Below are 17,324 nucleotides of genomic sequence, written 5' to 3' on the forward strand. Positions count from 1 at the left end.
TTTTATCAAATGCTTTTTCTGCATCTATTGAAATAATCATGTGATTCTTGACTTTAAGTCTATTAATATGGTGAATTACGTTTATTGATTTCCTGATGTTGAACCAACCTTGCATCCCTGGGATGAAACCCACTTGATCATGGTGCACTATCTTTTTAATATGTTTTTGTATGCGATTTGCTAAAATTTTGTTGAGAATTTTTGCGTCGATGTTCATTAAGGATATTGGTCTGAAATTTCCTTTCCTTGATGAGTCTCTGTCTGGTTTAGGTATCAGTGTGATATTGGCTTCATAGAATGAGTTTGGGAGGGTTCCCTCCTCTTCTATTTTATGGAATACTTTGAGAAGTATTGGAATGAGCTCTTCTTTAAAGGTTTTGTAGAACTCGGCTGAGAACCCATCTGGTCCCGGACTTTTCTTTGTTGGTAGTCTTTTGATGACTTCTTCTATTTCAGTACTTGAAATTGGTCTATTTAAATTGTGTATATCCTCCTCGTTCAGCTTAGGCAATTCATATGTCTCTAGAAACCTGTTGATGTCTTCGAAATTTTCTATTTTGTTGGAGTATAGATTTTCAAAATAGCTTCTAATTATGTTTTGTATTTCAATCCTGTCTGTTGTGATATTTCCTTGTTCATTCCAAATTTTAGTGATTTGGGTTTTCTCTCGTCTTCTCTTTGTTAGTGTGGCTAAAGGTTTATCCATTTTGTTTATTTTTTCAAAGAACCAACTGTTTATTTTGTCAATTTTTTGTATTGTTTCTTTTGTTTCAATTTCATTGATTTCAGCTCTGATGTTTAACTATTTCCTGTCTTCTACTACTTTTGGTGCTGTTCTGTTCTTCTTTTTCTAGGGCTTTGAGCTGTAGTGTTAGGTCATTTATTTGTTGAGTTTTACTTCTTTTATTAAATGCGCTCCATGAAATAAATTTCCCTCTAAGTACTGCTTTCATAGTGTCCCAGAGGTTTTGATATGATGTTTCTTTGTTCTCATTTACCTCTAAGAATTTTTTGATTTCCTTCCTAATATCTTCTGTTATCCATTCATCATATAATAGCATATTGTTTAATCTCCAGATGTTGGAATAGTTTCTGTGTTTTACTCTTTCATTTATTTCTAACTTCAATCCATTATGATCTGATAGAATACATGCTAGTGTCTCTATCTTCTTGTATTTGCTAACATTAGCTTTGTGGCATAATATATGGTCTATTTTAGAGAAGGATCCATGTGCTGCTGAGAAGAAAGTGTATTCGCTCTTGGTTGGATGGTATCTTCTATAAATGTCCGTTAAGTCTAAATTATTGATTGTGTTATTGAGATCTATGGTTTCTTTGTTCAATTTTTGTCTGGAAGATCTGTCCAGTAGTGAGAGAGGCGTGTTAAAATCACCTAGTATTATTGTGTTATGGTCTATTTGGTTTCTGAAATTGAGAAGGATTTGTTTGACATACATGGATGAGCCACTGTTTGGGGCATAGATGTTTATGATTGTTATATCTTGCTGATTTATGCTTCCCTTAAGCAGTATGAAATGACCTTCTTTATCCCTTCTGACTAACTTTGGCTTGAAGTCCACATTGTCTGAAATGAGGATGGATACTCCAGCTTTTTTGCTGAGTCCATGTGCATGGTATGTTTTTCCCCATCCTTTCACCTTTAGTCTATGGGTATCTTTTTCTATGAGGTGAGTCTCTTGCAGGCAACATATTGTTGGATCTTTCTTTTTAATCCAATCTGCCAGTCTATGTCTTTTGATTGATGAATTCAGGCCATTAACATTCAGGGTTATTATAGAGATATGATTTGGTTTCCCGGTCATTTGGTTCATTTTTTAGATTTTATTTATTTATTTGTTTGACACAACTTGTTTCCTCCTTTATTTGACAATTCCTTTAGGATAATTCCTCCCTTTGCTGATTTGCTTCTTTGTTTTTCATCTCTTCCTCATGGAATATTTTGCTGAGAATGTTCTGTAATGCTGGCTTTCTTTTTGTAAATTCTTTTAGCTTTTGTTTATCATGGAAGGATTTTATTTCATCGTCAAATTTGAAGGTAAGTTTTGCTGGGTATAAGATTCTTGGTTGGCAACCATTTTCTTCCAGGGCTTGGTAAATGTTGTTCCAGGCCCTTCTGGCTTTTAGGGTCTGGATTGAAAAATCTGCTGATATCCGTATTGGGTTCCCCCTGAATGTAATTTGGTTCTTTTCTCTCACAGCCTTTAAAATTCTGTCTTTATTTTGTATGTTAGGTATTTTCATTATAATGTGCCTTGGTGTGGGTCTGTTGTAATTTTGTGTATTTGGAGTCCTATAAGCCTCTTGAACTTGATTTTCCATTTCATTCTTCAGATTTGGGAAATTTTCTGATATTATTTCATTGAATAAATTGTTCATTCCTTTGGCTTGTTTCTCTAGGCTTTCCTCAATCCCAGTAATTCTTAAATTTGGCCTTTTCATGATATCCCATAGTTCTTTAGATTCTGTTCATGATTTCTTACCATCTTCTCTGTTTGTTCAACTTTGTTTTCAAGGTTAAATATTTTGTCTTCAATGTCTGAGGTTCTGTCTTCCAGGTGTTCTATCCTATTGGATATGCTTTCTATGGAGTTCTTAATTTGGTTTATTGTTTCCTTCATGTCAATGATTTCTGTTTGGTTTTTTTTTCAATTTCTCTAACTCTTTATTGAAATGATCTTTTGCTTCCTGTATTTGCTCTTTTAACTGTCGATTGGTGCAATCATTCAATGCTTGCATTTGTTCTTTCATCTCATCATTCAGTGCATGCATTTGCTCTCTCATCTCATCGTTTGCTTCTCTGATCATTTTAATTATGTACATTCTGAACTCCTTTTCTGTCATTTCTTCTGCTATGCTGTCATTGGGTTTTATTGATGTAACATCTAGATTTGTTTGCAGCATTTTCTTTCCTTGTTTTCTCATATTGTTCAGGTATCAGTGGACCGCTGAGATATTGCAGATTTCCTCTATTGACTTACAATGTCCCTGAAGATTTCTATATATATCCCCCCTTAGCCTTCAGTAGGCTGAAGTCTTGGAGGAAGTTGATAATGCGGTGCTCCACAAGGAAGCTGCCTCTCTCGGAGTGGTGGCCTTCAGGTGGGGTATAATCCCTGCTAGTGGGCAGAGGTGCCTCCACTTGTTGACCAATGGTCATCCAAAGGGGACCTAGGCTGCGGGCTGAGGCAAGGCCTGTTTGGGCCTGAGTCTCTGGTTTTACCGTCCTTGTGGGGAAATCTCACCCGGCAGGGAAGACTCACCCGGCGGGGAGGTGTCGCTGGTCAGTTCCCTCCTAGAGGTTCCCCTCAATTTACAGGTACCGCCTGGGCTGGGCTGCCTTCCTCTGCAAAGTTCCCAGGGGCCCGGCCCTACCTCCTGGGCATGGGAGCCTCACCCTTCGCAGATGAATCTCCTTAGGCTGCCCCTCCTCAGAGAATCTGCCCGCAGGCCTGGAACCTTCGCTCCGCCCTAAGCCTGTCTCTGTGCGGCTCTTCCACCACGAAGCCTCCTAGATCCTGGGACCCTGCTCTGCACCTAATCGCCTGGCTATGCGGCCCCTCCTTTGAGCAGCCACCTGGGGCCCCGTACAATCGCTCTGAGTCCCAGAGACCTGCCACACGCCTCTTCCTCCAGACTGCCGCCCAGTATTCCGGTGCGGTCACTAGGAGTCCAAGAAACTCACTGCGTGCCTCCACCTCCCACCAACTTCCCGTAGCCCTGGGCAATCAATCACTCCGAGTCGAAGTGACCCTCCCCGTTCCTCCTCCTTCTCCAGATATCCCCCCGGGTGTTCAGGAGCGGTCGCTCTGAGTGGCTGTGAATCCACGTGTCCCGCAGCACGGGTCCTCTGGGCAACCGCCCGGTGCTCTGGTGCGGCCACTCAAGACCAAGCAACCCACCACGCTTCTCCTCCAGGCAGCCCCCCTGTGTTCAGGAGCGGTCGCTTTAAGTCCAAACAACTCACCACTCGCCTTCTCCTCTGAGCAGCCACCTGGAGCGCTAATGCAGTCACTGTACGAGTCCAAACGCCCCGCCGTGCTCCTCCTCCTACTCCTCCGGGCAGGCCCCGGTGTTCAGAAGTGGTCTGAGTCCAAACAGCTCGCCACGCAGCCCCTCCTCTGGCAACCGCCTGTAGCTCTGGTGTAGTCACTCTGAATCCAAGTGGCCATGCTCCTCTTCCTCGTCGTCCTCAGGGCAGGCGCCGGTGTTCAGAAGCAGTCGTTCTGAGTCCAAACTGCTCGCCGCGCGGCTTCTCCTCTGGCAACTGCCTGTAGCTCTGGTGCAGTCACTCCAAATCCAAGTGGCCATGCTCCTCCTCCTCCTCCTCAGGGCAGGCCCCGGTGTCCTGAGTCCACAAAGTTCTCCTCGCCACTCCTCCCCTGGGCAGCCGCCGGAGCCCCAGTGGTTGCTCCGAGTCCCAGCGCTGTGCCGAGCGGCCTCCTTTTTGGCGCTCCCAGTTGTCCGCGTTCACTGCTCCAGCGGGGGGAGGGGCGTCTCGCCGGCAGCTCTACTTCACAAAGTTTCCTGCATTCCGGGACCACCGTCCCATCCGGGACGCCTTCCCATCGGGTGAGAGTCACCCGGCTGCTTTGAGTTGGTCCCAAGTGTCTCAATATCTCCTCTTTTGAATCCTGAGTCCTGGAGCAACATGAAATGCAGCCACCCTCTAGGCCGCCATTTTGAAACCTCAATACTATCATTTTAATTTCAATTTTAATTGTTCATTGTTGATATATAGATTTTATATGGTTTATATTTAATATAAATTTATATGCTAAGAAATTATTTTAGTAGCTTTTCTTAGTAATTTTTTAAACATTTTCAAAGAAGACAACATTTCAGCAGTATTTTCACCATTTTCTGTGTACAAAATCATGGTGATCACAAAATGCTATCCATAGGTCATTGGACCTATCCTCAAAATCAAGACATAGAAAAATGGAGAGTTTATTAAAACTTAAGGGGCTCTTTAGGCACAAATACAAGAAATTCATGGAGAGGCCTGAGCATCATTACTTTGACACTAATATAATAAAATAACAACATAATAAAATCTATTTTCCCATCACCCAATACATTTTTTCACAGTACACTGGGGTGTGTGTGTGTGCATGTAGTTTCTTTACCTTGACCTATGAAAGTCCATAAGGAGAAATTTCATAAGCAAAAGTATTTAAAAGTATTTATGAACTGCTGTGAGATACTTTTGCTTATGAAATTTCTCACAACAGGTATCTCACAGCTGGTTATTTTTATACTAACAAAATAAAATGTAATGCTAAAAACTAATGTGTATGTATTTAGTTTTATTAAGTTTCAACCATAAGAAAGAGTTCTGAGTTTAAATAGTTGATCAATGTAAAACTTCTGCATTTGTTTTAAAATACGAATTGAGACCATATCTGTGTGTGTGTGTGGTGCTTGTTGTTTTTGTTGCAGGCATGTTCCTCTTTTTGATACACTAATCAAATGTACTTCATTTTAGGTTTCCTCAAGAACTAAATATGGGGAAAATAAGTGCTGAAATTATGTGGACTCTTTTTGCTCTAGATATGAAATATGCACTAGAAGGTAAGTACAAATGTCTATAATTATTAGAATATTTGCCTTAATTAAGCTGTGATTTACCTTCTTGACTTTAAACATGAGGAATTAGTTCATTTAAACATTGACTGTTGTGATCAGCTTAGTTTGAAAATGTAATTCCCAGTGGTAGGAAGATAAAGGTCTTGGAGTATTTGAAAGTCCTAAAGAAGTAGTTACATGCTTTAATCAGGTGGCCTAAATTGCAGGATCATAATGGATAATTTGCTGTAGGACAATGATCAGACAGGAATATTTTATGGCAGCTTATTTACTAAGGCTGCCATATTGAGAAGTGGGTAAATAGTACAGGTTTAGGTATTTATCTATATGGACTTGGAAATAGTATCCATGGGAAGCAGGTGAAAGTATGATCAAAGCTCACACAAGACAATAGCAAGGCTTTTCATCAAAACATTCCACCCTCAACAAGTTCAAGTCATACAATGTAACACAAGAGAAATATAGCTCTGAGTTCAAATGTTTCTATAAATATTCTTTGAGCATCTACACTGTTTAGGGTTAGTGATAAAAACAAAAACCAGCTTCCTGTCTTCTAAGAACTCACATCCTATAGGAAAAATTTCTTTGTACTTTCTCAACAAACATATATTGAGCCCATAGATACTAAATTATTGTAGATGTACTCAGTGTGTGGGATACAGCAGTAAATAAGAAAGCCACAGTCCCTGCCTCCAACAAGACTATGGAGAAAACTGCAAGTGTTGCTGCAAGCAGGCAGCTGCAATGTGGAGTAGTCAGGGCTAATGATGATGGAGTGTCCAGAGGAGAAGAACCTACATCAGACTTCAGAGAAGAGGGCAAGGCAGGTTTTCTAGAAGAACTTCCTCTAAGAAAAGTTTATCTTGAAAAAAGCATAAATGAGAAGTAGGAGCAAGAAACCTTCTGGTAGAGGACAAAGCATTAACAATTAGTACAAGCACAAGATGCATCTGAGAACAGAGAATGCAGTAGACCTGAAAGAAAGAGGTAATATGAAATGAGTCTGGGAAAAATGGCAAGGATCAGCATACCTATAAGCATACCTTGTGGGCCAGGGTGAGGAGTTTAATTCTCCCCTAAGAGAAATGAAAGACCATGAACAGTTTTCAGCAAGGGCATGTCTTATTTAGATGTGCAGCTTCATTTTGATTGGTAGGGTAAGCCTGGTTGGGAGTTCATGCTCCCTAGGCTATTGCTTTTTAACTTGGCTCAAATGTAAGCTTGAGGCTATCAGATGCAGAGGGAACATTCAAAAGTTTTCCTTGATTGAAAAATAAGATACGCAATAGTTTATAAACTGATATTCTGGTCAAGTCAGGGTCTCCCACACACAAATAGAGAGGTTTATCTAATCTTTAAAATTGCACCAGTATTGCTCAGAGGTAGAATCTCCTTATTGTGCAACAAGGGGAGGTGTTCCTTCTCTAGTGTGTAGATGGCCCAACCCTCTCTACCTCTGCTTCCATCTCTGCCTCCTAATAACCACATCCTTTTACACCACTCTGCTTTTTAACTGTCTCTTGGAGATCCAAAAATTCTCCAAAACATCAGCAAGAATCACCAGACCACTAAGCCAGGAAGTTTCTTAAGATGACATGTATTCCCCTGAGTCTATCCCCTGTACACTCCCACCCTCCTTGAATATCTATCAAGCATCTCTAACATTATAGAATCAGCATAGAAGTCTTAATCTCCTCTGTCAAAAACTACTTCCTCTTCCCTACTTCCTACTGGAGTTAGGAGCACAACATTCACCCAGTTACTTAAGCCAGCATATGGGGATAGTCATCGATTCCTCTCTTGTCCTCACCACATTCACAGTTCACTCCTCCATTAGGGTTTTTACACCAGCTGTTCCACTGCCTGGCTTTCTCTTCCCACCAACCTCCACAAGCAGCTGTGCAGAACTCAGCAGATGCTACAGAGTATCTATAACTGCCAAATAACTTTATTTTAATCTTTCGTAGAGCAACAAATTATTGTCTCTTATTTGTTTATTTGTGGTTGTTCCTTTCATTATTTCTTGTGTGTCTTCCTCACCATGTTGCCAAAATCTTGTCTATGGTTTTTACTGATATAACTATGTTGTTTAGAGTGATGCCTAGAAAGAAAAGCTACTCATTAACAACTACTCATTGAACCGAGACTTTACCAGATAGTTCCTTCTTAATGGAGTAGTGGACAGGGTAATAATGAAGTAGATGTGCATTCGGGATCTTTTGCTTCATGATCTTGGAAATCTTCAAGTATTGTGCTTCATTGACTTCACCTGAAAAGTGAAGGGTGCCTGTGGGATCAGAGGACTAGGTAGGCGCAGGATGGCTCCCACCACATTACAGAGGCACCTGACTACTTGGAACTGTTATAAACAGGTGCTGGTTGCTAGTACACATTTGGCTGGGCTGAGTCCCTGTTTTGTTTACATAGAAATGTGTGCACAACTATGTGAATATGTTATGTTATCCTTCTTTTAAAAGAAGTAGTAATTTTAGACAAGTATACTGCACTCAATGAAATTAGGAATGCTGCAAATGAAACACCTGCAATTTTGATTGGTTACTTATTGATTATGGGTTAATTCTGTACTAGGTACAAAAAAATAAAGGATGAGGTTGTGTGATCAAAAACTGGCACAATTTCAAGGAGTAATTAAGATTTTGTGATTTTTTTTCTTGGCCTTTTGGTTCAGAATTTTTATTTGTTGACTTCTTCACAAATAATATGTCACGTACTAGTACAATTCAATAGCTGTTACATTTGCACATTTACACCTATTTTCAGGAAGGCATATTAGTAATATGAGGGAATAACTTGGAATGCAGTTCATGGTTTAACCTTCTTCCATTAGAAGAGAAGGCCTTTTTTTTTTTTTCGGGGTTGTATGTCACCTTTGTATTCACTGAATCTTAATAGAAATTCAATATGTATTTATTTATTTCAGTCGAATTGCAATTGGGACAACCCTGCACAGAGAATCATGCAAACAAACCCAGAATACTTACCATGTTCCAACTGAACATGTGTAAAGATTTGAGAGTCAGGGAACACAATTCAGAAAGCTTTTTCATTTAACTCGCTGTACAGTTTGGGCAATTCGTGCATAACCTTTCCAAACATTAGTTTTCTTATCTATAAAATGGTGATAATAGTTCCCAGGTTTGTGTGAAGGTCAAATAATATTTTAATGAACTTTGCAAACTCTGAAGCACTGTGTTAATGGAGGGTGATGTTGCAGTTAAGCCAAAGTAGGAAGACATGTCATAAAATGATCCCCTATAGGGGTCATTGAAGGTTTTACCTTCTAGGAGGAGGTTTACAACACACAGCAATCTGATCACTTATCTCATTGTCTTCCTTTATGCCATTTCAATCTAGGTGACTTTAAGAAATATGTCTTTATTTTAATGTAGAATGAACAATAATTATTAGAGATAAATGAGAACTAAGAGTATCTAAGGAAGTGGAAAACATAAACTTAAAAACAGTCCTCTAGCAAGCTGTTTTATGCATTGATAGTAATGTTCTTACTCTGCCAATTTGCCTTATAGAACACTGTAAAATTAATTGACTGTAGAGCAGTGCTTCAAGCTGCTGACCTAGAAAGACTGTGTTGTTATTATATAATTTGGGCTACATAATTCGTCTTGTGATTAAAGCATTTGAGTCTGACTCGTGAGCAACCTCTGATGAAGTCAGGTCAACAGAGCAGTGCTGGCTGGAAGTCATGGACTTGTCGCTTTTGGGTGTAGCTTTTTGTTTTACTTCATACTCTTCAGCTGCTACAAAAGAAATAATCTGATTAAAAGATAAAATGACCTTACCCACAACTTTGTTCAACCTATATGAGCCCACTTTGTTTTTATACTTGAAATTAATCACTGTACAAATTTGATAAACAATAAGTGATATGATCACTATGAAGTTAAAATTTACTGAGTGAAAATATGATAAATTATCTTATGGAAAAAAATATTTACTCATGAGAGAAAAATTATAGGAAGGAAAAAAATTCCTATAAAATGTCTTATTTTATATTGAAATGGAGTTGGTTATACAGACTTTCTAAAGAATTTATTCTGAAGATTTCTATAGTCTTTCCCCTGCAGGTGTAACTATGGGTTTTGCAGTTATTTAGACCAAGATTTGACTTCAGGCTCTGCTACTTTTCATTCACTTATTAGTGATAATTTTGGACAATTTAGTCAATTTACTAATCTTGTTTTTGCATTTGCAAACTAGGGACAAAAATACATAATTTAAAAAGGATTTGTAAGAAAGACAGTTATGCGGGTTAGGGAGAATAATTTTCTAGCACATAATAAATATTCAACAAATACTAGTCATTATGGTAATAGTGTGGATTATAATTTTCTAAACAAGAACTTGGGAACAATTGATAATAGCCTCATAATGTGTAGATGCTTATAAGTGACTAAAATGTTTCACTGGTAACTCCTGCAAACATTATATTTGTCATCTTGGTATCTCCCAAACTTGGTTGCTTGGTGATTCTTAAGTTGGTCACTTCCTTATAGCACCTTATTTGTGTAACATATCTGTTTCTTCAAAGTCTTTATAAAGTCCTGAGAAGTACCAAGATAGTGGCCAGATGGTAGGTTGGGTTCACAAGGATTTAGGGGTTTTCTAATTAACAATTGTGTAACAGTGCTTGAGATTCCCTAAAACACTCATTCTTAAGTGGGTTTTTGACTGAGCTTCAAGTCATATTCTCAAATTGCATCCATGTTTGAGTATTAGTAGGGTGAGGGAGGGGGGCCAATTATACTTGCCAAATTCTCAGATGATTTCTAAGTAAAAGAAAACAATTAAAAGTCACTGAAAACAAATTATTTAAAAATGACTTTTACTTGAATAACTTAGACAGAAATTAAATTAGTTGTCATATGTACAATACAATCATCTTTCACCTGGCATTATTAAAGTCTCTCAGATCAATGCTCCTCAAACTTCAACGTTCCCAGGAATCACCTGGGAATTTCATTACAATACGGCTTCTTACTGAACAAACTTAGAATTGAGGGGGAGAATGATTTTCTCCATTTCTAATAAATCTTGAGGTAATGGTCACCACAGGTTGAGTAGCATCAAGGTTTCAACACTGTAGTTAGATGTAATATCTAAATTCAGGTCATTCTTGTCTTCTAATCACTAATCTGTCATCTGTTGCTTAGGTATCCTGTTGGACCTCACCACATGGTAGTGATTGTCAGACTGGCTCCTTAATGTTTTTAGCAGCTCACCCTCCTAACATGCACAGCTGTTGCCATGAACTTTGTATTTATTGCTTCATGCACAGTCCTTTTTTGACTTATGAATGTTTGTGTACTGTGTGCCTTAGGAATGTGCTTTCCTCCCCTCATATGTATGTTGGGGGTGGTTCTCTAAAAACGCTGTGATCTCTTTTGATTGCCATTTACCCACATACAGGTCTCAGATCACCCACTGAATTTAAGAACATTGCTCTTGACCATGTCACCACAAAGATAATGGGCCCCCAAAGGCATGGTCTGTCTCTCCTTGTCTTACTGGCCACCCTAGTTATAGAACTGACCTTTTGCCACATAAGTTTCTCTAGCCTCACTTTTAGTATTCTCAGACCTAATATCTTTCTGGTCAACCTTATACTTGGTCAGCCTCAGGGTAGTATTTTTATATGTGACATCTTTTTGGCTTACATGCTGATCCTCAGGACTACCATCACAAATCACTCTCAGAAATTTATCTTCTCCTCATCTTTTGGTAGAAAAAAATATTAATTTCTACAGTTAATATTACCTCATTGGTAATAACTGACATTTCTTATTTCTATACACTGAGAAGTATGATACTGAGGAAAGAAAGGAAGAAGACATGAGTACATGGGAGGATATCCCATTTTCACGGATTGGAAGACTTAATATTGTTAAAGTCTTCATATTAAATATTTTAAACATTTTAAAATATTAGTTTTATGATATTTATAGAATTAATGCAATCCCCACCAAAAGTCCAAAGTCATGCTTCACAAAAATAGGGGAAAAACAAAACAAAACACTAAAATTTGTATGAAGCCACAAAATATCCCAAAGAGCCAAAGCAATGCTGAGCAAAAAAGAACAAAGCTGGAGGCATCACAAGTCCTGACTTTGAAATCTACAAAACTATAGTAATAAAAAAGTGGCAATAGAATTTTTCAAAAGGCACACAGACCAGTGGAAAAGAATAAAGAGCCCAGAAATAAACCAACACATATGTAGTCAGGTAATCTGATAAATTCACCAAGAATATACAACAAGGAAAAGATAGTCTCCTCAAAAAATGGTGCTGGGATAACTGAATATTAACATGAAAAAGAATGAAATTGGACTCTTATCGTACATCACATAAAGACTCAAATGGATTAAAGACAAACATGAGGCCTGAACCTCTAAGATGCCTAGAAAAAAATAAAAGATAAAAGGAAAAAAATCCTTGTCTTTGGTTTTGGCAATTATTTCTTTGGATATGACCCCAAAAGCATAGAGAATAAAAGTAATAATAAACAGGTAGAAGAATACAAAGAAAACAAGCAACAAAATAAAAATACAGCATATGGAATGGAAAAAAATATTTTCAAACACATATCCAATGAGGTGTTAATATCCAAAATATATAGGAAACTTATATAACTCAATGGCCATAATACCCTGATTAAAAAAGGGCAAAGGACCTGGACAGAGATTGTTCTAAAGAAGGCAAAATACATACCCAAAAGGAATAAAAAAGGTGCTCAGCATCACTAATCTTCAGGAAAATCAAAATCAAAATCTTAATAAGTTATCACCTCAAACACATTAGGAATACCGTTGTCAAAAAGACATGAGGTAATCTTTGATGGGATGGAGAGAAAGAGAACCCTTGTGAAAAATTGAAAACAGAATTTTCATATGACCCAGCAAGAAAGAATTAGTATCTCAAAGAGATACCCAGCTGCCACAGTTTTGTGTCATTATTTGCAAAAACCAAGATGTGAAAACAACCAAAGTGTACACCTACAGATGAATAAATAAGAAAATGTACACACACATACACACACACACAAACAGAATAATATTTAACCAAAAAAAGAAGAAGAATCTGTCATTTACAACATGGATAAAGCAGAAAGACATTATGCTATGTAAAATAAACAACACTCAAAAAATATTATGTGATTTTACTTATATGTGGAACCTATAAAACTTTAATTCATATATACAAAGACTAGATTGGTAGTTGCCAAGGATCGGGGGTTGGGAAAAATATGGAAATGTTGGTTAAAGAGTGTGTAATCTTTCGGATATGAAATGAAAAAGTTCTGTGGATCTAATGTACAACATGGTGACCAGATTTAATAGTACCATTTGTATGCTTGAAATTTTCTAAGACAGTGGGTCTTAAGAGTCGCTACCATACACACCACCGACAAACACAATTTTAACTTCATGAAGTGCTATGTGTTAGTTAACTTGATTGTGGTAATAATTTCACACTGTACATTATGCGCCATTACATTGTGTACCTTGAATATATACAACTCTTATCATCAATTATACCTCAGTAAAAACGAAGAGAGAAGCAAGGAATCTATTCCTATTAATTAGTGTTAAAATGGAAGAGCTGGAATGAATATGTTAAACAACTGCATAGGGAAATAGAGGTTAGTGCAAATGAATATTGAGAACCAAGCTAGATAAGTGTATTTCAGCCCCACCTTCCTTGGTTTGTTCTGTTTCTTATTTGTTTTGTTCTATTTTCTCATCTTCTACTTGCTCCACTGTCCACGCCCATCTCCTGAACACCTGGTACACTCAGGGATTTTGAGCCAATTGCATGCTCTCTGGTGTTGGGACATCCTGGTTACTGCTTTCAAAAAAATCCAAAATCAGAAAAAGAAAGGTAAAGTATTTAAATTTAAAAATATGCCAAAATACATTCTACTGTCATGTATATCTAAAAGGAACAAAAAGTCAAGCCAATGAAAAATGTTGAAAGCATAGTACAACAAATACCTATATACTTTTTACCTGATTAAAAAAAAACAAACAAACTGGGAGAGTGAAAGTGGAAAATGAACCCTGTGTGCACTGGTAAGTTGGACATGTCCACAGGGGAATAAAAGTCGAAGACAGTGGAATAGAACTAGGATTGAGCTACCCTCTGTATTTCAGAAACTTGGGAGAGTCTTGTCTCCTTTCCTTCCTACTTTGAAGGAAAAGCTTCTGCGTTCATTCAGTTGAACTAACCTGAGCAGCATAGAGCCTCTTTCACACGTTCCTCCTCTGGCAGGTCCATTTCTTTTGTCTCACCTCCCTTCCACCCCAGACCTGGTAATTAAGTTGAAACTACTTGTATTATACTCTGGGAGTAGATAGAGATTGCAAGCCTTGTGTGTAATTGATCTACAAACGTGCTGATATAAATATTTGGCTTCTAAATAACAGGAAAGAAAAATAGACATCCAGGAGTGCTGACAATGCTATTATTCATCTTAGCCTTTAATAATTTACCAATTCACCTTATTATCTATTTTGGTAGGGTAATTAAAATATTTTGACCTGAGTAATATACTGTGTTCCTTTGATAGAAATTAGAATAAGTATGTACTTAACTCACTTATTCTGAATCCAATTCAAAAAATAATTAACAGTAAAAAACAGGGCCAAGCTAACTTCTCAGATTATGAATGTGGTCTCACTAGCAGTATAAACAAATCCATTTCCTGAACACACCCCTGTGTGTTCTGAAATTAAGAGCAATGGCTTTTTAAATCTGTTTTCCCATGATTGTGAACCTTAGCAAAATCTCAAGTAAATGGAGATGAGTTTCCAGAAGCCCAGTGGCCTCCTTTGTTAAAACTGGGAGATGCAGCCTTGCCTCCCAGATATTTCTCATTGTTACATGGTCAGTATATAAATAGTAGATCAGTATATAAATAGTAGGTCAGTATATAAATAAAGGTTTTGAGGAACATTTTCTCTATGCCTGAACTCAGGCTCTAACAAGAACATTCTAGTTATATCTCACAGAATTTTGCTTTTTTATTTGGCTTTGAAATAAAGAACAGTGAACATGGACAATTCAAGGGTTTAGTTATGCAAACCTGCTCATCAGTACTAACAAACAAGGGGCTAGGGATATAGCTCAGTTGGTAAACTGCTTGCCTTACAAGCACAAGGCCCTGGGTTCGATCCCCAGCACCAAAAAAAAAAAAAAAAAGAATGGGTCACAGTACTAAGAAACACTGAACTTCACTGAACTTCTTACAGTTTTCCATTTGAGATGGTATTAGAATTTAAACTCCTTGTTAGCTCAGTTCAGATTTCTTGTCATCATGAGCACAGCTGGCCTCTGACTTTTGAGCTTGGTGCTATTGAAGAGTCACTACCTTGTCTTCCTCTCACATGTGAGGCACTAGGAGACAACAAGGCAGGAGACTGGGTTCCTGTTCTCTGTCCCTTCTACAACATGCCCACCATACCAGCTAATCATTTCACTAGCTGATCATCTTAGGCAGGCTTAAACAGTCAGGGAAGATTAAAATGAACAGATCACCTGCAGTAGCGCTGAAACAGTAAGAAACTGTCAAGTCAGATATCTGAAAAAGCACACAAGTTTGGGATTTTACATTGGTTATCTACCCTGATATAACTAATAATCCCAAAATGTGGTGGCTTACAATATAGTTCATATATATAGTTCAATATAGTATGTAATATCTGCATCATTTCTGTAGATGGGATGTTCTGGGATCTCTTATATTTTACAATCAAGATATTGGCCAGGTCTACAGTCACTAAACACCAGACTAGCTAAAAGATCCTCTCCCAGGTACTGAACCCATGTGCCTGCCAAGAAGTTGTGGGCTGTTTGTGAGAGACCTCAGCCATTCTCAGCATAGATCTCTCCACAAACTGTGATTATTCCCAAGGCTGGGCAGCCAGCATCTCCCAAAGTAAGCAAGACAAGAGAAAGGGCATGTCTTTAGTGGCCTAGCCTGGGAAGCCACTTTCCACCACTTCTGTAGCACCTTGTTGTTCATACATTCCTCTGTTCAGTGTGGAAGGGAGTATTCAAGGACACAAGCTCCAAAAGCCAAAGGTCACTGGTGTCATCACACAGCCTTATTAGCACAAGTAGTAGTACATCCCCCTCTGGTCATTTCTTTATAATATTAGCATATGCTTATATTAGGACAGGTTTTGTTTTCTACATTGGTTTTAAACAAAAATAACAACATGAGTAAAGCCAATTTTCTTCCTTTTGTTTCTTCCTCTCAGTTCCTTCCTCTACCTCAAGAGAAGGAGGTGAGCATGAACCAAGTTGAAATTGTACAAAGATAAATTCTCTTCCAGGATACTAAGGTTCTTGTTAGCCTCTCCAGTTTTTCTAGCTAAGCTCCTCTGAGAAGGGAAGTGTGGTTTACCAAGGAAGGTAGCTCCCACTCTTCAGAAAGGCATTCATTCATCTCTCCTGGTCTCTTCATTTCAATTTCAGAACAGTGGTTTTCAACTCTAGCTGTATGTTAGAATCACCAGAGATAGAACCTAGGCTTTTAAAAAATGTTCCTGGATTTTAAATCTCACTTAGAAACTACCTACTTAGCACTTATTAGGCACTATTCTAAGTGATTTATAAGTATTAACTTATTTTAACTTTATAGCAAGCCCATGAAGTAGCTATTATTTTTCCTCCACTTAAAGATGAGGAAATAAGGCACAGAAAGTTTATTTTGCCAATACCAGACAGCAATTGAATAGAAGAGCAAAGATTCCAGGTAGTTTTAATATATTCCATGACTGGGTACTACTACTCTGTTAATTAAATATTGAAATATGCAGACTCTATTACCAAGAAAAAATGCACATAGAAGGTACATAAAAATGTTGCATATATTCTCTCAAGAAAGTGTACACACAAATGCCCTGTAGCCCATTTTTAGATTCTTCCAACGGTTCATGAAACTCAGGGTCAGAACCTTTGCTTGCTAGAAGAGTGGTTCTCTTGGAACCAGCAGCATCAGAATTACCTGGGAAGTTGGTAGAAATGCAAATTCTGAGGTCCCATCTCAGGTTTACTAAATCCAAAATTCTGAAAGTGAGGTTCAGCAATCTGTTCTAAAAGAACTTCCAAGTGAATATAATATGCACTTAATTTTTGATAAACAATTATTTACATTTGGATGTGAAGTGTCACTCAAAGCTCCTTTATTAATGCAGGAATGTGGATTGTGAGAAGTGTAACTTAATCAGTCCATCCTCATTTGAATGACTAAGTGGCAACTGTAAGCAGATATGGCAAATAGGGTACAGCTGGAGGAGATGGGTCACTGGCTCACTGGTTGTGTGCCCTAGAAGGGTGCATCTTCCCTATGGCCCCTTCTCTCCCTCTCTCTGTCTCCGTCTCTGTCTCTCTCTCTCTCTCTGTCTCTCTCTCTCTCTCTCTCTCCTTTCTGATCCCACCATAAATTGGAGCAGCTTTTCTCTGCTAAGCCTTTCCCCCATGATGTGCTGCTGCCTTACCTTGGACCCAGAACAATGGAGTTGGCTTTCTTTGGCCATCTATGGATGGACACGTCTGAAACTATAAGCCCCAAATAACCTTTTCATCCTCTAAGTTGTTATTGTTTGGTATTTTGGCCACAGCAACACAAAAGCTGACTAAAACAACTGCCATAGAAGGCTTCTGTGTAGAATCAG

The 17,324-nt window shown here is 38.2% G+C and overlaps 1 protein-coding gene across 2 annotated transcripts in view; it reads left to right on the forward strand.

Moving 5' to 3' along the window:
• The window catches only part of UNC13C (unc-13 homolog C), an 869,114-nt gene that overhangs the window by 667,344 nt on the left and 184,446 nt on the right, over nucleotides 1-17,324 (forward strand). For both annotated transcript variants that reach the window (XM_079129872.1, XM_079129871.1), the window contains one exon: nucleotides 5,507-5,592. In XM_079129872.1, the coding sequence (XP_078985998.1) occupies nucleotides 5,507-5,592 (86 nt within the window). The remainder of the gene's footprint in view (nucleotides 1-5,506; nucleotides 5,593-17,324) is intronic.

Source organism: Sciurus vulgaris (genome assembly GCF_902686455.1).
Source record: "Sciurus vulgaris genome assembly, chromosome: 2".
In the NCBI taxonomy this organism is placed as follows: domain Eukaryota; kingdom Metazoa; phylum Chordata; class Mammalia; order Rodentia; family Sciuridae; genus Sciurus; species Sciurus vulgaris.